This window comes from Podarcis muralis, chromosome 6, assembly GCF_964188315.1.
Source record: "Podarcis muralis chromosome 6, rPodMur119.hap1.1, whole genome shotgun sequence".
Lineage (NCBI taxonomy): Eukaryota > Metazoa > Chordata > Lepidosauria > Squamata > Lacertidae > Podarcis > Podarcis muralis.
Genome location: NC_135660.1, coordinates 85,979,958 through 86,007,870, shown reverse-complemented (window position 1 = coordinate 86,007,870; position 27,913 = coordinate 85,979,958). Strand labels below are relative to the sequence as shown.

At 44.0% G+C, this 27,913-nt stretch overlaps 1 protein-coding gene across 1 annotated transcript; it reads right to left on the bottom strand.

Annotated features, from left to right (window-relative positions):
• Positions 1–642: 642 nt before the first annotated feature.
• On the bottom strand, positions 643–27,913 carry MYOZ1 (myozenin 1). Its single transcript, XM_028729029.2, has 6 exons — positions 27,699–27,913; positions 21,715–21,797; positions 16,508–16,689; positions 5,461–5,731; positions 4,320–4,485; positions 643–1,239 (listed from the first exon to the last, which is right to left on the bottom strand). The coding sequence occupies exons 2-6, from the start codon at positions 21,788–21,790 to the stop codon at positions 1,008–1,010; spliced, it is 927 nt and encodes a 308-aa protein (XP_028584862.2). The 5' UTR covers positions 21,791–21,797; positions 27,699–27,913; the 3' UTR covers positions 643–1,007.

The window sequence follows — 27,913 nt, the reverse complement described above, 5'->3', positions numbered from 1 at the left end:
TATTATTTCTGGGTTAGCGGAGTCTGTAACCTGAAGCGTATGTAACCCGAGGTACCACTGTATTCAACCAATTTCCTTTTTGCAAAATAGGCAGCTTGAAATTGACTTTTAACCTTTAATCTCAGCTAGCTGGATGGTTCTAGGAATGAAGTTTTATACTTCATTTTATTCTCAATAACCAAATGGCTATATATATTTTTAAAATGAGCAGCAATTGCATTTGTAAAAAACAACAACAACCTAGTACAGCAATACCTTGCAACTGCACTATGGATCCAGCCATTGCGTGGAAGAGCCTTTAGACTGTGGCTGGTCAAACAGGAAGTTGATGAGTAAAAGGTTTAAATTTCTTCCTGCACTGCTAAGCAGATGAGCAGCATAATTCCACAAGAGCTGCACAACTTCAAAAGCTACCTATTGGTAGTTGATGCGCAACTGAACCGGTTGTTGGTGCCAGTCGGATTGGTGCATCCTTACATGCCAGAGCCACAAATATATTTGGCAACCTTAGATCATGGCAACGCTGAATGGTAGGTTCTTTGTACCCTGTTAGATTCCCCCCACCCCCTCAATGTAAAGTAGGATGTGGATGTTTTAAATAAACTGTGAACATGAAACAAAGATTAGAGAGTCTTGTCTTCTTTCTAGATGCTTTATTTGTTTTCGCCAAATGATAAAACAGGATCAAACCCGGTACAGAGCAGGCAGGCAGCTTAAACATTCCAAGACTGTCCCTTTGTTTTGTTTTGGAGGGCAGATATATAAGTCATTTATCTCCCCCTCCCCACACCATCTCTCTCTCTTCTTTCCTACTTTAGTGCTTTCCTTCTTCTACCTCTGATATGGATAAATACCACAGCAAAGATACGTTTGAGAACCTAGTGGGAAGTTGGCTGTTCTAAGGACAAAGATTAGGAATCTCTGGGACTGGAAGTGCATTTTTCAGCTCCTTGTGACAGACTTGCATGTGGGCAGATGCAGAAAGGAGGGGGCGGGAAAGGAAGGTTCTATAATTCTTCTGTTTCACCTGCAACTGGCACGTTCACTTCAATGGTGTATTCAGTAGGCTCTCCAGACCCCAGCCAGGGTACCGGGGTTCTGTTGAAAGACGGTCTATTGGTGACTTCTTGGTTGCACACAATGATAGGTTCAGGTACCAAAGGGCCAGCATCAAATTCGGGCATTTGGAAGGTCATCAGCTTGGCTGCCTTCTCATATCCCCCATAAGGCATTGCAGTCCTAGGGAGAAGTAGAATTGGCAATCAAGGTTTTGGCCTCAGCACCAGGGACAGTTCAGTGCATAGGGAAGCCGTAGCTCAGGCATAGGCAAACTCCGGCCCTCCAGATGTTTGGGACTACAATTCCCATCACCCATAGCTAACAGGACCAGTGGTCAGGGATGATGGGAATTGCAGTCCCAAACAACTGGAGGACCGGAGTTTGCCTATGCCTGCCCTAGTTATACGTGACCCAGGGACAAAGCCAACCCAGCCACTACTTTGATAATGAAGATGCTTAGCTTTGTTTCCCAGCTATCCAAAGCAAAACATGTCTGAACCCTGGAGAGGAAAGGAAGGGCAGGGGAATGAGAAACAGCTACACATAATCGGGTGATTTGGAATGGAGACACGGTGGGCAGAAAAACCCCTTGTCTGTTCCACACTACCAAAAAAAAAAAAAAAAAAAACAAGGACAAGGACAATATGAAATTATACAATTGAATATAAATATAGATGGGGAACAGCTATGTATAGTGAATACTTATCTACTTTTAAAATTTTTCACCTATGATCCTTTTCTTTTATTCTTTATTTTTTCTTTGTTCTTTTTTTCTTTTTTCTGATATCTTATCTTTCATTTCACTCCTTTATTGTGAATAGCATTTTATAGAGGTATAAATAACTGTAAATATGAAAAGAGGCAAAGTATTCTCTAATTTTTTCCCTTGGTTATATGTATTTTCTTTTTCCTTTGTATTTTCTTTTGTTGTAAATATGTATGTTTTCTAATTTGTACTTAATAAAAATTATTATTATTTTTAAAAAAAGACATTCCAAAATAGGGAAGTATGAACAAATCAACATGGAGACAAAATCTTTGTTAATAAATGTATTGAGACCTGGTTTGCAGGCTTCATCTCAAAGTGTTGAAGAAAACAATAATCAGAAAATAATAATGTCACAATACAGTTTGTGTTTGATCATAATGTTAAACAATCAGAATTTTATTTAAAAGGGAAGGTGGTTGTGCCCAGTAGAACACCAGTCTGGCTTACCCCATGTCTTCTACATGACTGCATCCTAGAAGACCAGAGCTTTGTAACAAATATAAACTGATTTGCCCCTTCATCCACTCACCTTTTACAGAGAAGTCTGATGATGCTATTGTCAACCCTTAGCTTTCCAGTCTTTTTGTGTCTCTCTCTGTGTGTGGTCCTGCTATCTTTTTACAGACCCAATTCATGGCAAACTTCCCCCCACTTAAAATGCAGTTGCGGCACCAGCTGGTCTAGTCTGAATTGGCAAAGTGCTGTTGAGGCCTTTCAGGGCTACTGTACCTTTCGTTAGAAGTGTCCTCACTGAGTTCCTCTCTCTCTCATTGCTTTCTAGGTCACTCAAGATGTGTGCAGGGATGAGCTTCCCCTTAATTACGTAGAAATGAAAGCCTCCCCTGCCCCCATGGGAAAAGGAAACAAATGCTTTGTGGGACAATTAATTACTACTGCTGTACGGTGCTGAACAGAAAGCAACTAGAGGTTGAAACTGGAAGGAAGAAGCAGAGGACTTCTTCTGAATGGGAATTACTTCTGAGTACACATGATATTTGGCCAAGGGGACAAGCCTTGCCAGATAATATAACATGGTATCGTGCCCTGTGGAATCATTGTTTTAATTCTGCTTCCGGTTAATTGAGGAAAAGCAATGCTCTCCCAAGGGAGAGTTGCTTGGCGCCTTTGTTACATGTTTTTTTTTGGGGGGGGGGACTTCATCTTCCCTTTTGTCTAATTAAACTGTTTGTGGTGGTTGAGCGCCACAACCCCAGAGTCGGTCACGACTGGAACTAATGGTCAGGGGTCCCTTTACCTTTACCTTGGGATGCAGGTGGCACTGTGGGTTAAACCACAGAGCCTAGGGCTTGCCGATCAGAAGGTCGGCGGTTCGAATCCCTGCGACAGGGTGAGCTCCCGTTGCTCGGTCCCAGCTCCTGCCAACCTAGCAGTTTGAAAGCACCTCAAAGTTCAAGTAGATAAATAGGTACCACTCCGGCGGGAAGGTAAACTGCATTTTTGTGCACTGCTCTGGTTCGCCAGAAGCGGCTTTGTCATGCTGGCCACATGACCCGGAAGCTGTATGCTGGCTCCCTCGACCAATAAAGCGAGATGAGCGCCACAACCCCAGAGTCGGCCACGACTGGACCTAATGGTCAGGGGTCCCTTTACCTTTGCCTTTATGTTACGTATTTTTTGTGTTTTTATACTGTTAACCACCAGAGGTGTACCTAGGGTCCTTTGCAAGCTTGGCAAGGGGCTGTATCGGCACTCTCTCCCTTAAAAAAATCACTTTACCACACGCCTTTGTGCCACAGTGTGAGACAGACGGGAACCTTATCTTATGTGTGTGTGCCACGACAGCACACACACATATGCGTCACACTCTCCACAGTCTGATAGGTGACTCCTTGGAGGGAGGCCTGGGCCTATGCCCCCAGTGGAGGCCAGTTTCGCATGTGCCCCCCCCCCCAAGTATGCTTCTGTAATCAGCCCTGTGATCCCCAGATGAAAGGCAGTATAGAAACTGAATAAACAAACAATCAAATATCTTTCCCTGCTGTCGTACCGTCCACATTCAACGCACCCTCCCCTCCCCTGCCACTTGTTGCACAGTTTTCCTTGTAACAACTCCATCAGTGTCCATCTTTCTTCGTGTGTGTACTCTCTGCATCTTCTCTGCTTAGCCCTTCACAGTTTATAGGATCATCGATTTGGAAGAAACCAAAATGCCATTTTGCATGGGGTTCAGGTCTACCCCTTGGCTTCACACAATGGGTGGAACCAGAGCCTGTTTCAGTCTTAGCAGGGAACAGGGATTTCCAGTATCAACAGACCTTTGCTATTTTGTCTTGTACTCGCAGTATTATTTCCCTAATAACCAAACAGCTCATTTCCCTTGCATTTAAGGGGAAAGGTCTTTTTCCTAATATGAGAGTCTTACTTCCTTTTGCTGAAGCTCCAGATCAAATCCATTTTCCGTTTAACTCACAATAATCTTACTTACCATCCTCTGTCAGCCTCCACCAATATATCAAAAGTTTCCCCTTACCTGTTGAAAGATTTATAATGGCAGAGGTCTGCTTTGGAGCCATAAGAAAGGAGGTCAATTGTGAATTCACTTTTCTCTTGTGGGGTCATGCCTAGAGCTCTTTCCCATGGAGAGATGTAGGTCTTAAAAATGGAGACATGTTTCCCACTTCCACCTTTGCCGTCACCTGAAATATAACAACAACAACAGATTATTTAGGTCATTTTTTAAAGGCAACAAAGAGGAACACATAAAAGAATGCCAGTGGGGCAAATAAATGTTATGAATTATAAAGTCAAAAGGTGACAGTAGGTTGCTTCAAACAAAATCCAAATTCTGTACCAAAGAATCAGAAAGCCTCCATTCAGAATAAATTAAGCAAGTTGTGCCATTCTGCGTGAATTTACCAGAGTGCCACATTGTCATTTATTTGGATGCAGCTGGAATAAGTTAGTAGTAGGAATAATAATACTGTAATAATAATAATAATAATAATAATAATAATTTTATTTTTTATACCCAACCCATCTTTCCATGGTGCTGAAATGGACCAGGAAGCATAAACAATTGAATATTTTATGACTGTCAGGGGTATCCAGATTTTGGGGAAGATAATGCAGAAGGCAGGATGTGGATTGCTTCTTGCTCAACTGAACGCGGGTGGCGCTAGGGACGCGGGTGACGCTAGGGACGCGGGTGACGCTGTGGGTAAAACCTCAGCACCTAGGGCTTGCCGATCGCATGGTCGGCGGTTCGAATCCCCATGGCAGGGTGAGCTCCCGTAGTTCGGTCCCTGCTCCTGCCCACCTAGCAGTTCAAAAGCACCCTTAAGTGCAAGTAGATAAATAGGGACCGCTTACCAGCGGGAAGGTAAACGGCGTTTCCGTGTGCTGCGCTGGTGCTGGCTCGCCAGAGCAGCTTCGTCACGCTGGCCATGTGACCTGGAAGTGTCTCTGGACAGCGCTGGCCCCCGGCCTCTTAAGTGAGATGGGCGCACAACCCTAGAGTCGGACATGACTGGCCCGTACGGGCAGGGGTACCTTTACCTTTACCTTTACAACTGAAACACGTATTTCGATCTCTGGAGCAATAGCCCCCAAACCATGGCATCTTTCCTCGCTTAAACTTGTATGTGTGTGTGTGTGTGCTCACAGATACTTGCCTTTCCCGCCAGTGGTGTCACTTCCTCCGCTACCATCCACGCCTCCTCCTGTGCCGGCAGATCCCTCGGTGTGGCCTCCTCCTGTTCCTCCTGTTCCTCCAGCTCCACCTTTGCTCCCAGGTTTCGGAGGAGGAGCAGGAGGGTATTGCAGTTTACTGGATCCATACTGCCCTACAGTTACACCGCCCACCATCCTCCCACCGCTGTGTGAATAACCGTGAGAATCAACTCCGTAGTGTCCCCCAGGTGGGATGAATCTCTGAAAATGATCCTGGAAGGGAGGAGGGGGGGGGGAGAGAGAGAGAGAGAGAGAGAGAGAGAGAGAGAGAGAGAGAAAGAAAGAAAGAAGTGTGAATGTCAAGGTGACGATTCATTACACCTATTTCCAGCTAACAAAAATCAATCAAATTTTTTTTAATGTCAATTGGATTTTCAAAATAAAGTGCTTTTGGAGGAAAAATCTTTCTAAAGAAAGTTTTCTATTTAAGTTACATTATAGTCCAAATACTATTCATCAGGAAATAAGGATTTGTTCAAGTTTTTCATATGTGCTAAAACTCAGTCCAGATTTTTTGTGGGTTTTTAAAAAATTGCTTAACCACATCAGTTAACAAATATGGATACATATGCTATAATGTTATTGTTTTAGTTAAATAAATTGTTTAAATTGTTATTAAGGAAATGATTGTTTTTCTCCTTCCAATGAAGTACAGCAGAAAAATTGTTCAATGATATACAGTTAACTTATTAACCCTCCCAATAATTTCATAGCTATCAGTCTATGTATTTCTAATAGTATAACCAAATCAGTAATTTTTATATACTGTAACTGTAAAAACTACTCTGAAAATTTATTATTCCAAAAATGAAACCTTAATCTGCTTGTAAATATCAAGATTATACCAGAAAGAATGAGTCTTTCTGTAAAAAATTATTTAAATCAAGTCTTACTAGCTAGTGATTTAAATCGTGATTTAAATTGATTTGGTTTAAATCAAATCCTCCCTGTGAGCAGTTATGCCATAGGTGTAAATGCGTTGGCAGGGCTGGTTGGGTGGCCTCAAGGTTATCTTTGTAAACCGCTTAGAGAGTGTTGTAGTTAAGCAGCATATAAATTCTTTAGATAAAATAAAATATTAGAAAGGAGCAACAGTGAGAATTGCTGCTGGTAAGAGTCTCTGTATCTTTGCTAGGTTTACTTACATTGTGAACCGCCCTGTGATATTCAGATGATACAAATTTAATTGATAATAATGATGATAATTAAGAAATAATAATAATTTAGGTTCTGAGAACTAGATTGTTAGGACAAAGTGCCCCTTGTTGCAATACTAGGGCAGCACTCAAGATGTAATGGGCGGTAAAAGGCACAACTAAGACACAAACATGCATAGCAGCAGGAGGAGACCTGCTAGAAAAGGAACAAAAATTACCAAGCCTACCTGCAATTTTAAACTTGACATAGTCAAGTTTACCTACAAACTTAGAGTTGGGTGTGGGAAGAAAATCCATACAAGTGTATGACATTGATTGGCGCCAGCTTAACTGATATCTAAGGGAACCTCCTCCACCAATTCTGAAAATTGTAGAAATAGCATGGAGAGAGGTTGATCAGCAGGGTGCCTTTCTTCACCCCATGATTAAAAACAAACACCTTGCTATGCCATTTGTGTGCAGATTTGTTGGGCGTTTTTTTCCTGCAGGTTTTTTCCTTCTCCGTGTAGCTAATCCCAGCAAGTCATTTTGACTTTTGCCAACAACAGGCAATCTGTGCACTAACTAGATGATGTTGATATTATCCTGCTACAGTGGTACCTCGGGTTAAGTACTTAATTTGTTCTGGAGGTCCGTACTTAACCTGAAACTGTTCTTAACCTGAAGCACCACTTTAGCTAATGGGGCCTCCTGCTGCCACTGTGCCGCCGGAGCCCGATTTCTGTTCTTATCCTGAAGCAAAGTTCTTAACCTGAAGCACTATTTCTAGGTTAGCAGAGTGTGTAACCTGAAGTGTGTGTAAGCTGAAGCGTATGTAACCCGAGGTACCACTGTATTTGCCTTCACTAAATACATTTTGCAGGAAAAAATTAAGGAATCACATAGGCAGCCTGTGCAAATCATAAAACAGAGAGATAAAAGCAACTACACAGGTTCTGTTGAGCAAAGGCACATGACTGCAGAATTGCAAGGCCCGCTGGGTCCACCTGCAAAATCACCTCTGAGGGATCCTAGCAAAACCCCACATTGGTTTTTTTTAAAGGGTCAAGCACTTTGCTTGCCTGTTACATGCAGCACTGTTTGGCGATGAGAAGCTTTCCAGGCTGTAAACAGGCTTCCAAGGCCAGCTGTTCGGTCAGCTAAATATAGGAGAGAAGAAGTGAAAACCCCACAAGGCTGAGTGTAGAATTATCTAACACTCCACTCCATGTATTCAGCTGCAGTCGCCAGGGCTTCACGGCAGGTCATCCAATCTGCAGTCTGGGCACAGAGCCATCAAGCAAACTAAACTGACAGAGCTCTGGGGAATCTCCTTCCCTTGCCTATATAAATTTCCCAGTTTAAGAACAAGGAGAATGAATTCCCTCTGAATGTTAGGAAATATGGGATTGGGGGTTGAGAGAGGAAGAGAGGAAGAGAATCTGAGTCATGGAAGGTTTCATCTCTGATGCTGCCTGGAGCTGGAGGCTGTGGCTGGTAGGGCTGTCTGTTCCCGTACTAAACTGGGAAGCATGGAGCGGCACAAATGCGAACTGAAATCCGCAACTGGTTTCTGAGTTCAGGAGGCCAGACTGCTTGAAGGGTGAACATGTGACGATGATGCCTACGTCTGCAGGTGGGCAATTCCTCAGCACAGCTTCTCACTAAACTCCATCCGCCAAGAACCATCTGGGCTGCTTCCCTCCCTCGCATCTGCTTCCTCTTCTGCCAGGCTAAAGTCCCTGCAAGCGCTTACCAAAATTGTGGGCGCCCCAGCCTTGTGTTTATCCAGCAAAGGTAAAGGTAAAGGGACCCCTGACCATTAGGTCCAGTCGTTACCGACTCTGGGGTTGCGGTGCTCATCTTGCTTTAGTGGCCGAGGGAGCTGGCGTACAGCTTCCGGGTCATGTGGCCAGCATGACTGAGCCGCTTCTGGCGAACCAGAGCAGTGCACGGAAACATCGTTTACCTTCCTGCAGGAGTGGTACCTATTTATCTACTTGCACTTTAATGTGCTTTCGAACTGCCAAGTTGGCAGGAGTAGGGACCAAGCAACGGGAGCTCACCCTGTTGTGGGGATTCGAATCTCCGACCTTCTGATCGGCAAGCCCTAGGCTCTGTGGTTTAACCCACAGCGCCACCCGTGTCCCATTATCCAGCAAAAGGTGCTAGCAAAAAGCACCCACTCTTAACAAAGCCACAATTGATCCTCTGAAATGCCGAGCTGTTCTAAGAATGGCTAGGCCCACAATTTGAAACAATCGCATGCACATAAACTGGTGGTATTTAGTGGTGCTTGAGGTACAAAATAGAAAGTGCGCATGCAGCGAGACGCATCCAGTGCATTTCAGTTACTGAGATCCAGTCATGCACCACCTGGATTTTCTACAGACAGCTCAAAAGTTTGGTGGTTGCCTTCAACAAGGAGAATGGAAAGCCAGACTGAGCAGGGGATGTGGGTAGATAAGAGTGAAGAAGAGGAAATCCCTGGGCACTGATCTAACTGCACAATAACATCAATACTGTAGCCTCTGTCTAGCCCAATCACAAAACGTCCCATACACCACAATCCTAATTCCTAGGTACATAGTAAAGAAACTCTTTTGACCACATATTCCTGCTGCACAGAGCAGCATCAGTCAGCATGGCCAGTGGTCAAGGAGGATGGAAGGTGAAGTCTATTTGAAGGGTGACAAGTTTACCAGCCTTGTCACAAGAAGATCAAAATATAGGGAAGGATGGAGGTGATCAAACAAATGGAGATGCCCACATAATTGTGCTCCTAAGTCATTGGGGATATCATATGGTAGTTGGAGGTCTCATTCAGTGAGATATACTGTATATGGCTTGGTAAACAACTTCCTTAATTTTGTTCTCTGCATCTTTGTACGGACGCAGTCCTGTTCACCTGTCCTTGAAACAGTTGTTTAGTTTCTGGCCTGGGGATATTTAAAAGAACATATTCTTTGCTTGCACACCCTCCAGCATTTCTCCAATGAAAATAGGGATGGTTGATTCAATAATAGTATATTATTATTATTATTATTATTATTATTATTATTATTATTATTACCCCCGCCGCCCATCGGGCTGCCCCAGCCACTCTGGGGGACTTCCAACAGATATAAAAACATAATAATTAAGCATTTAAAAACCCCACTTCCTTATACAGGGTTGCCTTCAGATGTTTCATACCCTCCAACATTTCTCTGATTAAAATAGGGACATCCTAAGGGAAAGCGGGACATTCCGGGATCATATAAGAAACTGGCTTCTGTAAATCCAGGACTGCCCCTGGAAAATAGGGACACTTGGGGGGTCTACAACCACTATGTTAGTAGGATAGTCTGAGAGCTGGTTACTGCCCCAGAGCTTCATAATTGAGCAGGGATTTAAACGTGGGTCTTCCTGCTTGAAATCTGACACGCTTATCTGGTACACTAAACTGGAACATTCCCTTCCACTGGGGCCTTCCTACAGCTGCGCACACCCACCCACCCCCGTCCATTTGAAGCACGCCCCAGAAAGAATCCTGGGAACTGTAGTTTGTTAAGCAACGTGTTGTGCTTTAAATCAGTGTTCCCCAACCTTGGGCCTCCAGCTGTTTTTGGACTACAATTCCCATCATCCTTGACCACTGGTCTTGCTATCGAGGGATGATGGGAGTTGTAGTCCAAAAACAGCTGGAGGCCCAAGGTTGGGGAACACTGCTTTAAATAGCTAGTGTGGCTGTGACCCAAGAGCTGCTGTTCAGGAAAAAACCAAGAGTTCTGGGGACAGAAGAGCTTCAGCTGAGTACAATTAGGAAGGGAATCTTTGAATGGTGACTCGAAAAGGCTGAGCGAAGAAGGGTTAACAAAACCAAACACCAGGCTTGGTGGAAGGGAGAGACAAAAGTCCAAAGAGGAGTCTTCTCTGTGCTTTAGGCAAAGTCTGCAAAATCATGAGCGAACGATGCCAATCAGAAAATAGCCAAAGGGAAAAAGGGGTATTGATGCATCATGTTGTTTTAGATGTTTGTACATAGAAAAACGCATTTATTATGAAAAATGATTGGGAGAGATTGGGGACACCAGCAGGATTATGACCTATGTTGGCATTATGAAGACATAATGGGGTAAGACGTATGGATGTGTGTTGTCTGCAATAGCTATAGGTATGTTTTGTTCAGAGGCAACAGAAAAGGGATAAATTGATGGGCTGTTCACTAAGATATTCACTGAAGGACCAATTGATCATGGATACAACAGCTGTTGCGAGACCTATCTTGCACAAATTTATATAATAATAATTAAAGTCATCCAAACTAGTGGCTATTTGCTACATCTTGGGACAATGGATCGCATACACTGATTGTGCAAATACTGTAAGTCCTTATTTTTGTCTTGCCTGAATTTACACCCTGCCGACTAACACTCCTAGCCATCGTGTCAGGGCTCCCACCACATTTTGGAACCTAGAGTTCCCTAGGTTCCTGAGTTCACAGGTTTGCCCTCCCACTCAAAGAGAGTTAAGGGGAGAGTGATGCAGGTGCAGACAATGTGCTGGTCCCCAAGGCTCCCCCTTGCATGTTTATTTAACCCTAACAAAGGTCCGTATAGTTAAAGCTATGGTTTTCCCAGTAGTGATCTATGGAAGTGAAAGCTGGACCATAAAGAAGGCTGGTCGGCGAAGAATTGATGCTTTTGAATTATGGTGCTGGAGGAGACTCTTGAGAGTCCCATGGACTGCAAGAAGATCAAACCTATCCATTCTGAAGGAAATCAGCCCTGAGTGCTCACTGGAAGGAGAGATCCTGAAGCTGAGGCTCCAATACTTTGGCCACCTCATGAGAAGAGAAGACTCCCTGGAAAAGACCCAGATGTTGGGAAAGATGGAGGGCACAAGGAGAAGGGGACGACAGAGGACGAGATGGTTGGACAGTGTTCTCGAAGCTACCAGCATGAGTTTGACCAAACTGCGGGAGGCAGTGGAAGACAGAAGTGCCTGCCGTGCTTTGGTCCATGGGGTCACGAAGAGTCGGACACGACTAAACAACAACAACAATATGAAGTGGCTGAAAGGGGCTCCTGAGTTCTAGCGTTGTGTGAGGGCAAGGGGAAATGTTACCTATTTCTTCTTTCCACACCGTTCATCATCTTACACAGAGTTCTCATTCCCCCAACAATCCAACAATATACCTGGTTCTAATTCTTGAACAGACAGGTGAACAGAAACCCCATTTAAAGTGTTCTTTCTTTGAAAGCCAAAAAGTCAGTTCTTAGGGTTAATACCGGCAGTGCAATTGGTGACCCCATTAATAAATATCTGGGTATAATAATAAGAGGTACTGATGAATCTTGAAAGGTTTCCCCCCTTCATAATATCTTGAATACAGGCAAATGGTATGGAAGTGAGCAAATGAGTACTTCCATCCACAGAACATGAAACCAAGGGGAGAAATGTATGCAATACACACACAAAACAATATATGTGCAAAACAACTATATTTCTGCAAGCTTGGGAGGCTGGTGAATGATGGAATGGTAGAGATGAGAGATGAGATATCTAGTGAAGAAGACAAGTGAGAAGGTAGATGTGTGCACATTCTATTTACACACACACACACACACAAAGGTAGAAGAGATGGGGAGGGCAACGGTTTGGCGGGGGCATTAGAAAAATGTTTGTCCTGGCAAAGTGACAATGTGGTATGGCTCATTCCTGTTCTGTGAGGTATTAATCACCCCATGAGTACAGTGCTCATTGCAGTGGGACACAGGATCAAGTGTGGTGCAGCTCATGTAAAAAGTAGCTGCTTCAGACATCAGGAAAGGGCATTTTCATACATTTCACTTTTGTTTTTGTTGTTACTTTCAATGCCAGTTTAATATAGGATCAAAATGACCCCAAGCCACTGGAACTGCATGTCTACTGCACGCTAAAGGCTGGCACGATGACCTTTGGACATTTGCCCAAAGTGGCTTGAGCTAGTCACCAAATAGCCTGGCTAGCCCAGAGGGCACCTTCAAGTTTGGTGCAGGCCAAGCCTTCTGTTTCAACGAGAGAGAACTCCACTTGTGTGCCCTTCAGCTGCCTCACATGGAAGTCCCAATAGCGGCAACTTTCCTGATGCCGCAAGGCACTCGGGCTGTCTTTAGTTCCAGCATTTCTATATGTGCTTCAGGAGAACTAGGCAATGAAAAACGATCCACCTCAGGGAGATGGAACTGCTAGGCATCTCAAGGTCCTGACGTCACTGTGGGGAGGAGGCCTGCTGAGTTGGGGAGATGCCATGAAGCTCTTTTCAGCGTGCCCTAAAGGGAATGATTGAGACCACCATGTGTGTTTCTATTTCCACCTCCCTGATGAAGAGCTTCCCAAAATGCTTACAGTCTATGTTATTAACAACACGTCTGGAGTTACAGTCACTCGCCTTCAGTCACTGTCCTCAGCCCGCGTAGAAAGGAGCCTTTAGTTTGAAACGGTGGGAAGTTAAGACCTCTCCAAATCCATGTTGTGTTGTACATGGAAGCTGAAATCCTCTGTAATTAGTCAGTTGTTATAAGGGAGTCAAACGCCTTTCCTCAAATAGCCTGCCAGATTGTTTGGGAACTACATTTCCCCAGTACTCAAACCACTATTCACAGTTGCTGGCAATGTAATGAAAACCCCAATATATCCATGACAAGCACTGAATGCTACAAGGATCTGGGGTTTTTTGCATGTCACGGGTAGTTAACGGCTGGAATCCGTGATACTGCTGATGATAAGCAACCCTGCCCTTACCTGTGCAGGTAATATTTCTATAAAAAGTTAAAATAATACCTGTGAGGTGTTTTGTTGCAATTCTGCACATGTTTATTTAGAAGTAAATCTCCCTATGCTCATTGGGACAGAATTGCTACCTGCATCTCCTATGTCAGAAGTGAGAGGCCACCTAAGATTCTGAACCCTGAACCCTTCCCCACATCCTCCAAGTGTCCCTATTTTCCAGGGACAGTCTTTACAGAAGCTGCCCCTGTTTCTGATTTGATCCTGGAAAGTCCTGCTTTGCCTTAGAATGTTCCTATTTTCATTGGAGAAATATTGGAAAGCTATGGTAGGACATCTCTATTTTCACTGGAGAAATGTGGGAAGGTATGGAGTTATGTGACCCCCGAGCCAAGGAGATAAGTAACTATACAGCCTTTAGAAGACATCTGAAGGCAGCCCTGTATTGTGAAGTTTTTTAATGTCTGATGTTTTATTATGTTTTTATATATATTGGAAGCCACCCAGAGAAGCTGGGGCAACCCAGTCGTATGGACTGGGTATTATTATTATTATTATGATGATGATGATGATGATGATGATGATGTACCTATTTTTATTGGGGAAATGTTGGAGGGTATGCACCCCAATATTGCTTAAAAAACAGCCATTGAAAATAAAGTCAATCTGTGATCATGTCTGCGACCTACATGCACCACTAATGGTGTTGGGGATCCTGAATTAGGAACTCCAGCCTCTGGCACTGTCCTGGACCCATAAGCCCTGTGGGAGTCCCAGGGCGGTCTGTAGCATAGTGTGGGTTGGCAGCATCCGGGGCCTTGCAGGTGCGGAGGGGGGATGGGAGGGAAGGAAATGGACAGGGTATGCATGTGCATTCAACTGCCTAGCATCATCTGTGTCACCCAGGAGATTGTAGCCACAGAGATATGAAAAGAGGAGTCGTTCTGTTGTCTGGAAAGGCCACTTCCTGGTTCGCATGGAGAAGCTGTTTACAACAGAGTCCAGCAACGGAAGCGCACAGCTGTTTTGAGGCAGCACCGCGTGCTGAAATTTTGCGCCCCTAACAATGCTGCGCCCAAGACAATTGCCCCTGCGCCCCTGCACACTACGCCACTGGCCTGCGGGCAGGCCAGCAATTATTGGTCGGCACGTAGCTTGGGAAAGCTGCCCTTGTATAAGGCCCAGCACTTAGATATGGAAGAAAGACTAGGACCTTCTTTGCTTGCCACATGAAAGTCAGCGGCCTAAGAAGAAGCATGAAGCTCTGCCTCTGCCTGCCACTATCTCTTGCTTCCTTAGTTTGACTGTAAAACATAGGGAGGGTCTAGGAAATATAACCCACGCGGGTGGCGCTGTGGGTAAAAGCCTCAGCGCCTAGGGCTTGCCGATCGAAAGGTCGGCGGTTCGAATCCCCGCGGCGGGGTGCGCTCCCGTCATTCGGTCCCAGCGCCTGCCAACCTAGCAGTTCGAAAGCAGCCCCGGGTGCAAGTAGATAAATAGGGACCGCTTACAAGCGGGAAGGTAAACAGCGTTTCCGTGTGCGGCTCTGGCTCGCCAGAGCAGCGATGTCACGCTGGCCACGTGACCCGGAAGTGTCTCCGGACAGCGCTGGCCCCCGGCCTCTTGAGTGAGATGGGCGCACAACCCTAGAGTCTGGCAAGACTGGCCCGTACGGGCAGGGGTACCTTTACCTTTACCTAGGAAATATAATGAGATATCACACTATGCAGAACAGGGCAACATGTGAATCCAGCACATGCTTTGGATTTCCCCCTGGCATGCAGCCCCTGGAAGGCTCCCCACGAGGAACTACAGCCCTTTGGGTTGAAAAACAGACCCCGGGTCTATTAAACTATTTCGACTATATTAAAAATGGTAGGAAGGGTCATTTGCTTCATTATAACCTATGTGCTTCTCTTTGTACGCTTCGAAAAGCAACTTCAAACACAGTGAGTCAAATTCAAGAATAAAAGCAATCTTTTATAGCATCACGTATATTAACAATGTATAATAAAATATATATGTATGATGTAAATTTCCCCTCTTGTTGTTCTTAACTGATGTGGCTTTCTTGCTTCTGGACAGTAATCATCCTCTGCAGTTGCAGTGCCAGCCCTAACATTTGGCAGAGTGGGGCAACTAATTTTGAGAGTCACGAAAGATCAGCTGTTGTTCCTTTTGTTGTATTTCTACTCCCAAGGAGAAGCACTCGCAGGATTTTCTGCCTCAGGTGCTAAAATAACTTGCCTAGCCTTAGGCTCTATGCACCTTGCCTGAGAGCAAGGGGAATCGTTTGTAGTTCAGCTACAGGCAGCAGTCTGGGTCTGTTCTTAGCAGGGGCTGGACAGCAGGAAGATTATATTTGCTTTTGGGTCCCTTGCTCTGTTTTAGACTCCCATGTGGGAACACAGTTGTCAGATCTCTATGCACAATTTGTATCTTTATAAACAAACATATATCACCAAAAAAATGCCACACATCTCCAGAACTTTCTCCTCACAAGGAAATAGCTCCTGTAGCGACTGCCGCTGGAGCTTCAAACAATTTGTAGAAGTAGGTGAAACAATATACGAGGGAGATAGTAAGGTGACCTGCTTTTCTGCCTCATCCTCTAGACCAGAGGTCCTTGTTCCATTTTATCCTCAAAAGATCAGGTACCATAGGCTAGGGATGAGAGGGACAGACCGGCTTGAGTCTGTTCAAATGAGCTTGACAGCAGGAATTTGAATGTCTTATATCTCAATCCAACCTACTAACCCAAAACCGCTCTGGTGAGCTGTGGGCCTCATCTTGCTTCCCAAATGATTTCAAATGCCCCCTCCCGAATATATCCAACCATTCAGCAGCAGTGCTGCCAAAATAAAAGCGTTATTATTAACTACCATGCATTTGTATGGAGGTATACACCTAATTTGAAGATCAGTATTTGTATTAGGGCCAGCTTTTATATAGGCACAAAAACAAACTTCACCAAGAACCACAGCCGGTCCTGCCTTTGGGCACTTTTGACAGCATGCAACCATCTAGGTATCCTTTTTCGTCTATGATCAGCATGGACAAATGCAATTGACCACACATTTCTATACTTTTCTATACTTACCACAGAATTGTCGGTGAACACATCTGGGTTGTTCTCATATATGAATTTCTCTACCCTTAGTTGACGAAGTTTGAACATCTTGGATCCCTTGTTGGTGAGGAGAGAGAGTTCTTCTAGCATCACGTCCCTGGGGATGCTGATCTTCTTCCCCAGGTTCAGCTTGGACCCTTCTTGTGGCATGACTGAAGGTGTACAACAAGGACAACGTTACAACTACAAGAAACCTACATTTTGGCCTCTTTCTTCATTCCTCCAAACCAGTGCAACCAGAGCAGTTAAAAAACAAAAAGCCTATAAAATACGACTGGCGGAATTGGCCTTCTCTGAAGGGAAATTATGGGCCCTTGATAATTTAATAATAAGTAAGAAGGACTTAAATGACCTTGGTGGTAAGAGAGAATCTACATGCGCTGGTAGGGGTAAGCACCCTTCTTTCCTTTCTGTAAATATTGTGTAATTGATTCCATTCCCATTATATTGGCAAAATGTAGGCTTGGGAACATACATTTGCACAGTGCCAAGCAGCTGACCTTTTTCAGAGTGGTGAAGGTTTTATTGCAGCCAAGCCCAAGGGAGCAGCTGATGGAGCAATCAGTGGCCTGTTGTGACAGGTTTTCGATACTTTTTGCAGATAAAAATCATTCGAGTCCACTTTGACTTTGATTTCACCTGTATCATGAGTGTATATGGAATACCGCCCAGTTAGGTTTCAAGCGTTCACTTCCTGAGGAGACTGCTTGAAGGTTTGCGGCCTACCAACTGCGTTGTTGCCCTAACCTGTGTTGTTTCTAACAGGGTATGATCCCCACAGCCTTTTAAATAAATCTGCAGTAGGTGGAACCAGAGCCAATGACAGTCAAGATTTAGTCACCTTATTCCTCCTTGTTGAGTTACATAAAAGGTAGTACTGAGACTGAGGAGGAGCAGGAAGCAGACAGGCAGTGCCATCCCTTCGAGTGGTTGGAAGAAACAGGTAACAGTTGGCTGAGGGCAAGACTGATGGAGCAGTGCCCCCATTCACCCAAATGGACCAGTCTCCACAGTGCACAGGTCACATCTAGACTAGGCTACAATTATGCTTTCCAAGTGGAACTGCTTTTAAAGACAGTTTGGAGAGCGCAGTTGGTTCAGACTCTGGCCCTCCAGCTTGCTGAGATGAACAAGGCAGTTATTGACTCTGTACCACAACTATGCTGGTTAACAACGAGTCATTTCAGTGCTGGTTTTAACCTTTCAAAGATTATTTGAAGGATCTCCTTTGCAAACACAAACTTACTTCAGCCATTAAAATCAGCTGCTGAGGCCTTGCTCTCTGACCCATTATTAGCAAAGATTAGATGAAGGGGCAGGGATTTTTCAGGAGCAGCTCTGCTATGGTTGAATCCCCTTCTGTGAGAACTCTCATTGCTTTTAAATAGATTCTGAATACGTTATTAATGACTTTTTTCAGCCGGAACTCTGCAGAACTCAGTTCTGGCACCTGTCAGGTGGGCGCCATTGTCATTCTGAGAAAATGAGGGAAGTGTTCATTGTGAGTTTCAACACCTCTTTTTCTAGAAAAATAACACCAATGTCATCTATTTTACAATACTTTTGTGCATGTTTTCTCCTGACTCAAGCATATATTACTATGCGGGTATGTTGCGGGTATGTTTCTTTTGATTAATTTGATTTCAATTATAGTTTTGTTATTTTATTGGTAGCATTGTTATTTTGGTTTGTAGACTACCTTGCAAGTATTACTGCTAAAGGACATGAGTGAAATAAGTAAATAAATGAATAAACAAATAGTGGTCTTGAATGGCCAAAAAGACACACACAAAAAGCCTCAATCTTGCCCTGTTAAAATCCCTACATTATTGACGTCAAATTGTGTGTCCTTGCAAACAGTTTGTTACAGTACATGTAATGCACACAATGGTACCTTTTCTAGTCATGTTTCTTTCATGTTAGAAGTATGACCAGAAAAGCCACATGTTGCCATATCATATCAGTTGTTATGATCTTCCAACAAAGGGGGAAATAAGAAATAACAGACAAAGTTTTGTTATTTGCTATTTCCTCAGCAACTGTGTGTTGTTTTCCCCCTGTGGAAGACCAGGGGATGGTGACCATGGCTGTGTTCCAGAAGCAGTGGGGTTGGGGCGCAAGTGGAGGACCACAAGGAGTCAAGACGAGGGATAGACCAAGCCAGGAGAGAGCAGGGAAGCCCAGAGCCAAGGGGATGAGGGACCCTGGCAGGCCCAGAACAGCTGGAGTGACAGGAATACCAAACAGTTGACTGAGGAGAGAGCAAGGGTAGGACCTCTGGATCCGGCTATCAGAATTAATGGGAGTGTAAGGGACAAAGGAGGACATAAAGGGAATGAGGCTGAGAAAATTTTGAAGGAGGAAGAAGTAGAAAGGGAGTGAGATTACCTGAGAGCTAGAGAGGAGGAGGAAGAGCAGCAGCAAAGAAGCCATCGCCAGCCAAGCTTAAGCAATAAGTTTGAGGTGGTGGGAAGGGGGGTATTATGTGGAGAGCGGAGATGGCCCCACAATGGAAGAAAGTATCTATACAATGTGACATTTCCTCTGGCTATCCCGGAAGTGACTTTTAGAGTCTTAACCACGTTTACTTCTATCTTTCCTGCTTAGCAAGCACCGCTGAGTTTTGAACACGTTCAGTTTTTTGTTCTACTCACCCTGCAACTTTATCCATCTTTACACTCTACTAGCTACCGCAGACAAATGATTCTTTCTCAGTTAATGGCAATATCACTCAGGCGGCATCAAGCAGGGTTGGCGGTACCTTTGAGAAGCAATAACACTAGCCTACAAACTAAAATTACTTCATGCCAACCTGTCATCCTCAGTTGCTTATTCTATGAAGTGGAGATCTGAACTCTCTAGCCATGTCCACTTCCACCGTTTACAGCAGATATCGGGTGTCAAAAGACAGAGCAAAAGGACTGATCTCTATGGGTCATTGTCAGAACAGATGTTTGACTCAGGCAAGTGAAAATGGGCATGGCATTTGCACACCTGACAGCAGAATTCTTAGTCTCTGTATCTCTGGGGGTTTTTTTTTACTTTTGATGATTTCCATCCTAATCCAAACAGAAATTGGCAGATTATGCTCATTAGAATGTGCGCTAGCCCTGACACCAAGGAAGCCAGCAGAAGCCAATTTTTGGTCTTTGCCATTTTTTAAAAGGAAATATTTTTAATTAATTTTCCCAACCACATACAAACATAAACAAACAAAACAGGCTGTTAACATTTCATTTCTAAGGCAGCAATCCCAGTTGCCTCTCATGGATTCAATTGTTGCTTCCTCAGCAGGAATCCACCATGAGAACTGTAACAACAGAACCTCTGTGATTTTGTTGATGTCTCCGCAGTACAGAGCTGGGACGAGCCCAGTTATATGCCACACTATCGGAGCAACACCATTTTGCTCACCTTGCAGGGTCTGAGCTCTGCATACGTTTGAGGCCCTAAACTTGAAGGCCACCTGGTCCTAAAACTTGTGCCACCGTTAACATCCTTCATGGTTCTTAGGTCACAGCTGTTCATATCCCAACCCCAGCAGTCATTTGCTGTGGTTGCTGAGCTGATAAACTATGTGCACAGCATGCTGGAGGCCATGCGACAAGGTTTCAAGCAATACTGAAGCATTTCAGCCAAGGCGCTGCCATTCATTTACTATACTGAATCAGAGCTTCGTGTGGCTTGCTTGTGCAAGTATATTTATGCACCCCCCCATCAACAAGTCAAAGAACTAGATATTCAGAATCAAGCCATGCCTGTTTTCCAGTCAAAGCAAGATAATTAAACAATTAACTTCTTTCCCGACTCTTAACCACCCTGTCTGTACTGTACCTCTAATGCAGTACAGTAGTACCTCGGGTTACAGACGCTTCAGGTTGCAGACTCCGCTAACCCAGAAATAGTACCTCAGGTTAAGAACTTTGCTTCAGGATGAGAACATAAATCACGCAGCGGCAGTGTGGCGGCAGCGGGAGGCCCCATTAGCTAAAGTGATGCCTCAGGTTAAGAACAGTTTCAGGTTAAGAACAGACCTCTAGAACGAATTAAGTTCTTAACCTGAGGTACCCCTGTACGTATTATGACTTTAAACAGTCATGGATGCCCTCAAAGGATCCTGGGGGTTGTAGTTTGTTAACAATGCTGAGAGTTGTGAGGAGACCACTATTCCGCTTACAGAGCTATAGTTTTTTAGAGTTCTCTGAGTTGCAATCCCGAGAGTGGCTTAACACTCAATCCCTCTTCCCAGTGAACTCTGGAAATTGTGGTTCTGTGAGGTAAATAAGGAGTCTCCTTTCAACTCACAAAACCCTTAACCAACTACAGTTCCCAGGATTCTTTGTGGCGAGACACGACTGTTTAAAGTGGCATAATACTGTTTTCAATGTGTAGTGCAGGAGGGTCACATATGTCAGTGTCAGGGCCGGATTTAGGTTTGATGAGGCCCTAAACCACTGAAGATAATGAGGCCCTTTATATGTCCAGCTGTCCTTTGTCAACAACAAATTGTCACTGTTTTTTGTATTGAATATATGCTATATGGACCTAATAGGTATCTAAAGCCATTTACACATAACAAAATATGTATTTTATCAAAGTTATTGTTGAACTGAAATACAATTTAGAAGTAGTATATTAATAGTGAACTTTTTTGGGGGGGGGGGGGAGAAAGTGGGGCCCTAAACTATAGCTTGTTTAGCTTATACGTAAATCCGGCACTGGTCAGTGTATATCTAAATAACCTTTGCTGCTGCAGTGCTACTTGAAATCTAAGGACTTAACACCGGTGACAGTGAGAGACCGCAATAAATATCCATATTTTCTCCTCAGCTGGGAAAATATGGGTAGTCATTGCGTCCCTCGCTGTGCCATTCTTCTGCTTGTGGGTTCCATCTTGTAAAAGAAAAAGAAAAAACTTGAGACGAACTGCATGTGACTAAACTTCATCACATACAGTTTGGCTCTTTGGGGTGAGCCCTTTGGCTCTATAAATATTCTAGAAAGCAGGAGACTGTTGTGGTCCTTCTACATAAGCCATAACTTAACTACTCGTGACTCTTCATTTTCATAGAGAAGGGCTTTTATGCTTGTTCTCTGTTTGGCACTCCACAGATACTCTAGGGAGGAAGTGCTCAGAGAGGATTTTATGTCTGCGTTCAGGTGCACATATATCTTACCTTCTTGGGTTAGTTCTAAAATGAGTTTAGTAGGTTTTCTCTTCTTATTGGGAGCCGGGGTTCCTGCAAGAGGCATGCTGTTTCTGTACGAGAATAGAATAGTGTAAATGAACTTCTCATTCGTGTTAGGTTAAATACAGAGCTGTTGCCTCTTTCACGATGGAGTTTTCTTTCGTTTGCTAATCCCTTCCCCCTTCTGGCATATATAGAAAAGGTGTCTACCAACTTCCTCTCTCAAGACAAAAGGGGCCAGTCCACACAGATGCTTCTGGAATCTTTCCTAGCCCCAGCAAACCATAAGGAACAATGATGGCACATGACCTGTTTTTCATTCTGGCTGCATATTTTGCAGTTTTGGCCAATTCCAGCAATCACTTCTGGCAGTTCCCCAACTGCGAGAAGTGAAGTTTCAGGGAACCAGGCAGAGAGCCTTCCCAGTAGTGGCACCTGTCCTGTGGAACGTCCTCCCATCAGATATCAAACAGAAAGATAGCTATATGACTTTTGGAAGACATCTGAAGGCAGTTAATGGTTAGTATTTTATTGTGTTTTTAATATTTTGTTAGGAGTCACCCAGAGTGGCTGGGGCAACCCAGTGAGATGGGTGACTAATAATAATAAGCACCAATAGGAATTTCATGACCTGGTACCCAGCTGCTGGGTATGTTTGAGGTTCGTTGAGGTTCACCTGAGATCTCTGGTCTACAGACGAGTCACCTCAGTACAGAGAACTATATTTGTTAATTATGATAATATACAGAAGGATGTAGCAAAACAACAAATGAAATTGAGTGATGAATAAGGTATGCAGGAGATTTTATTCAGTAAGAGAACTGTGTAGGCTGCAGATTTGGAAAGTGAACCAAAACAAATAATTTGATAATGTGGCATGTCCCTGAGGAGGACAGAAAGGACCAGGAAGCCTCCTTATTAATTTCTAGGCTGAAGAAGCTAAGGAAGATTCTCTGCTAACACTGGACCATATAAATGTTCCAGATATATTGTTAGAAATCTGTTCAGCAATGTTTAATAGAAGTTGGTACAACATGCTGTATGGCAGAAACGTAATCTGATTATCAGTTTACATATTATCAGAGTTATTACTTAAATCTGTTACTTAAAAGCATAGCTGCTTTTTTGTTTTAAAGGTCACATCTACGTTGCAACAGAATAAGGTTTGTTATTGATAGTGCTTTTCTCTGAGGTGTTTTGTTTTGTTTTTAACAATCGGAGTATCTATATTGTGCTCATGACTGAGTGGGTGGAAAAAGGTAAAGGGGCCCCTGACCATTAGGTCCAGTCGCAGACGACTCTGGGGTTGCGGCGCTCATCTCGCTTTACTGGCCAAGGGAGCCGGCGTACAGCTTCTGGGTCGTGTGGCCAGCATGACTAAGCCGCTTCTGGCGAACCAGAGCAGCGCACGGAAATGCCGTTTACCTATTTATCTACTTGCACTTTGGTGTGCTTTCGAGCTGCTAGGTTGGCAGGAGCAGGGACCGAACAACAGGAGCTCACTCCATCGTGGGGATTCGAACTGCCGACCTTCTGATCAGCAAGCCCTAGGCTCAGTAGTTTACACCACAGCACTACCCACGTCCCATTAGATTGTGCTTAGGGGAAAGCAAATGGAAGCAAGGATTTGGCAAAAGGGACCACCCACTGAAACATCACCACACACATGACAAGCCACCCACCAGAAAAAAATGCACCAATAAACTTCCACATTTAGTAGCCCAATGGCAAAGGTCCAGCATATGTCCACTTTCCTTTCTGTTACGTTGATTTAAAAAAACAACAACAGCACATAGAGCTTCTTTTGGCTAGGCCTATTCCTCATAATCACCTCACTAACATTTGGGTACCCTATTAAGACTATATTAGCTACGCCTCAGTTTTTGACAGTTCTCAAACTTCTGCGTTGGCATCACAATCCTATATTTCTACTCAAATGTAATTCTGCTTGTTTTCCATTGAAATGCTCTTTGCCTCCATCGCTATAGCGGACCCACTCACAGTGACCCCCGACCCAGGCAGCAAGGGCCTAGGCAATGTTTATGTGTAACAAACCGAACAAGAAAACATTCTGGGATTTTAAAACTGGCCACAACTTTTATTGATTATAGTTGTAGGTAGGCTTTGGCTCAGCCATTGGGTGCATATTCAATTTCAGCCTCCAGGTGGGTGACAGATGTTTGAGTGGGGTCGTGCCTGAGATTATGGGACTTCCTCAAAACATGGGTCTACATAGGTGGCTCATGCTTGGCTTCTGGACAGAGTTCTCACTAGACCCCTCTAATGGAGTACCCTGCGAACGCTCCAGTTTGGATTAGAGGTGATGCACCACTTCACACCGACCCGATATTAGACTAAAGGATTCCACCCAATGCCTTATCTGCCAAAAGTTGTGACTATTTGTTATCAGGAAGGCAAAACCTCCAAACAGGGTCAATCTTGTTTGCAGGAAATTCCTTCTCGGATCTGAATATGGTCCGAAACTTGGATGCAGCTGACCTTTATAGCTGGGCCCTCTCGCTACCTGATGGCCAATTTGAAATCTAGGGGTGGTGGATTATCTCATCATTCTTTGCAGCTGGCCGGGGGAATTCCGCAACTGCTACCTACCCAGAGACTGAGTAAGCGGCCATTTTCTTACACTTGCATTTTACCCATTCTTCTGTAATGGAGCCTGAAGTGTCATACATGTGGTTCCCAGGAGGTTAGACCTGCTTAACTTCAGGAAAGTGGTGGCCTCATAGATTAGACAGAGAAGGTGATGATTTGACCAGGAGTCCCCAGGGAGTTTAATTGTTAAGAGACATTTTTAATCTCTCTCTCCTTGTCCAAGAGCCAAATTAGGTTTGACTCAGCAGAACCATAATTTAGATCTACCCCCTCCCCCCCAACTTCAAGGCAGCTATAGGGGGCTGCCAATTTATTCAAGGAAATGGCACTGTGGGAATTTTTGTGTGACCTCCAGGGCCTGCTTAGATTTTAGCAATTTCGTCGGAAGTTTTTTTCCTGCAAAATCTGTTAATGTCCACACCACTCTCTAATTTGCAACTACTTCTTCAAGTGTTTCTCTATCATAATGCCCAATTCCATTCTGTTTTAGTTCTAAATTCATTGCTGGCTTGTAATCTCTTTCCTGCACAGAATATTCCTTTGTTAATAGCAGAAAAAAATGTACTTGTTAGAACTACTGGTTTCTTGTTAATCCGTTGATCATCAGAACCTCTGCTTGCCCTACTGCTCCTATTTGGGAACAGGAGGTCTATTTAGAGAAAGCCACCATGGAGGTCCCAAATTTCTTACCGAACAGCCTAAATTTAGCACCCAGGTCATCCCTCTGACATTTCCCTATGCCAACGGTACCCACACTTCTACAGGCCTATTCCTGCTGCTCCCTATATGGCTGCCTAAAGAGACTGGCCAACTTCATACCTGGGCAAACAACTCTTCTTGTGATCCTCCCAGCCATCACACTCCTTCCTATATTTTTCACATCCTTTCAGAAATTGTCTCTCATCTCCCAGGAAGCAAGGATCCACCATATTAGCCAAAGGTTTTGTGCAGGGGTTCCTCCATTAAAGTAAGCAAATCGTTGCCCCCAAATCATGAGCATCACAAGCATTCGCTGGAAATTTAAATTTTCTTATATGTTTCCCAGAATCTCACCAATCAGTGTTCTCTGGTTTCCTTAGCAGCTGCTCTGGTCTCTGTATACTGCATTTTGCCTTTGAGAACCTCAACATTTTTGAAAGACTGTGTAGAAATGGATCTATTTACGTATGTGCCACATTCCTACAAGGTAGGCATAGGTTCAATTCAGTTCACAAACAAAGGCGAATCTGCCTAATTCACATTTTATGAAACAATATGTGAACAGAAATGCAACCGTTCAAAATTCTCACGTCTCCGAATTTTGCTGTGCAGTTCGCCAGCCAAGCAATGTGTACAAAAGTGCACATACTGAGATAAAATATGCATGAAAATGGATATATCAGTGAAAATAACATTCAAAAATGCATTATTTTTGGGGAAATAGAACTATCAGGGAAAATAAAATGCTTTGCAAAAATGCGTTAGGCAAAAATTGCATACAAAAATGTGTATACGAGGCGAAATTTGCACTAAAATGCTGATGAATGTTCATGAGATTTTTTAAAAAAATGGAAACTGATGTGGAAATTTCGAGAACTGTGCTCAGATTGGAAAAACGAGAAACTGACATAAACCAAAATGGAATTATTCACCCATTCCTAGTCATAATCAATGCAATAAAATGATAATTAATCTGCTGTTGTATTTTGTTGTACACTTTGAAGGTTGAATATAGATATAGGACAATCTCTTGAAACTTAGAAAGTTCTTTTCTCAAAAAACCGATTGCATAGGAAAACCCCTTCCACTACTTTTGTTTTTGCTAATGCAGAAGTTATTTACACCAGTAGGAACAAAACCACAGGGATATTATTTCACCACACAATCCTAATTCACCCTTTTGTCTTCCAGTTTTTCCCTTGGCGAGATGAGAATGTCTGAGACAGGGAATTCAACAGATGAATTTGTTACGTTCATTTGCTATCCATCATTAAAATTAAGGCTGTGGAAGTGGTTAAAAATAAAACAAGACCACCTTTGAACTTCCAGTTTTGCTTCTACAATTATGTGGGAGAGTTCTGGCAATTACACCCCAAACTCTCAGCCATGACAAAATAGGTAGGGCTTCTTTGACAGATGGCATAACTGGTAGAATCTAGCTGTCCAGGGAGCTGATTGCACCTTCTATTTAAAGCAGAAGAAGAAATCAGCTAGCTGGACATCTAAATTCTGCCGTTTCTGCCATCTGTTCTCCAGTCTCTGATTAAAAGTACAGAATTGCAGGCATTAAACTGAGAGGATTTGCGAAATGTATCCATTGCAAGCAAGGTTTTTCATTCATTATTCTTAGATTTCAAGGGCAAAGGACAGCATTACTCTTGTCTCAAAAGACAAAACACATTTCACCCTGTAATTCCTCATTTGAGCCCAAGAGCTCAGGCTGGGCTAGAGCTCCTTCATCTTAAAACTGTTTTTAAATTCCATTTTGAACAGTTTGAGGTGAGAGGTGTAGGCTGATTGTTGCTGTGTAGCACCTTGGCCAGAGCAAATGAGAACCCTACAGGTCAACAAAATGTCTTCTGGAATGGAGTTATTTACTGATTTCCACACTTTTCCTTCCAACTGGGATCCATCCAGCAAGTGTGAACTCCATGCCATGTAGTTGCCAAATGTATATGTCTCCAAATCAAGGGCAGCAGATGTGCCAATTAAATGCCCCGTATGAATACTTTGGCAAGACCCTGGACAGCTGCTCCGGTGATAGAGAAAATGAGCAGAAACTAGCTGGCAAGGCACTGGTGCTACTACCTGACCTCATGGGGAACGGGGAAGAACTTCTGCTGTAGTATTACTTAGTGAGATAAGTTAGTAAGTGGGGAAACATGGGAGGAAACACCCTTATGTGCAGTATACTGAGATACATCCAAGAGAAAGAGCTGATCTATTTTGACATTTAGTAAGGCCACGAAAGGAACGGGAGAGTTGGCAGCCTTCCCAAATGTCCTGGATGGTAACTTAAGACTGCTGAAGCTGCCAGTGCCGGTGGTGACAATTTTGAGTGGATGGCTTCAAGAAAAAGGGATCTCTGTAATGGTCATTGTCCCCAAGAGCAGGACTTCAGCAGGACTTGGCTTTTCTAGTGTAGGAAAGAGGGTCTGCTGGATTTAGTGGTTTCGGGAGTGTTTAGGGAGGAAAGGGGTCTCGGGCTCACAGGTGCAAGACCTTCTTTCCGCCTGCTTTGCCTGTTAACCCCTTACCCCACTGCCAGGCAGCGCGCTGCAATGCAATGCAGACTTTCCACCATTTGTTCCGCCCCCTCTCTTGATGTCCCGTCCCTCCTAGCTACCTTTCCTGGCTCACCATCACCTTGTGGAGGCACTCACCTCAGGCACGCATGCACAGGCCACTCCGCAGAGCCTCCGGCAGCAAGAGCAGACCTTGGTGTGTCTGGCGTTCTTCGCTTGCTTGGTCTTGCAGGAGGCTTAGTAGCTCTTCTTGACCCCCCTGGGTATCCGGGGGCCCACACGCTCCCTGCTCAGGGTCTGCACAGCACAAAGTGCTGATGTGGAGTGCTGCGAATTTGACTCTTGGAGACACT

Coding starts and splice junctions, on each gene's coding strand:
- MYOZ1 (XM_028729029.2), bottom strand. CDS start 21,790: ATGCCTCTTGCAGGAACCCCGGCTCCCAATAAGAAGAGAAAACCTACT. Junction 16,690..21,714: donor TTTAGAACTAACCCAAGAAG/GTAAGATATATG, acceptor GTACACCTTCAG/TCATGCCACAAGAAGGGTCC. Junction 4,486..5,460: donor TGACACCACTGGCGGGAAAG/GCAAGTATCTGT, acceptor GTTATATTTCAG/GTGACGGCAAAGGTGGAAGT.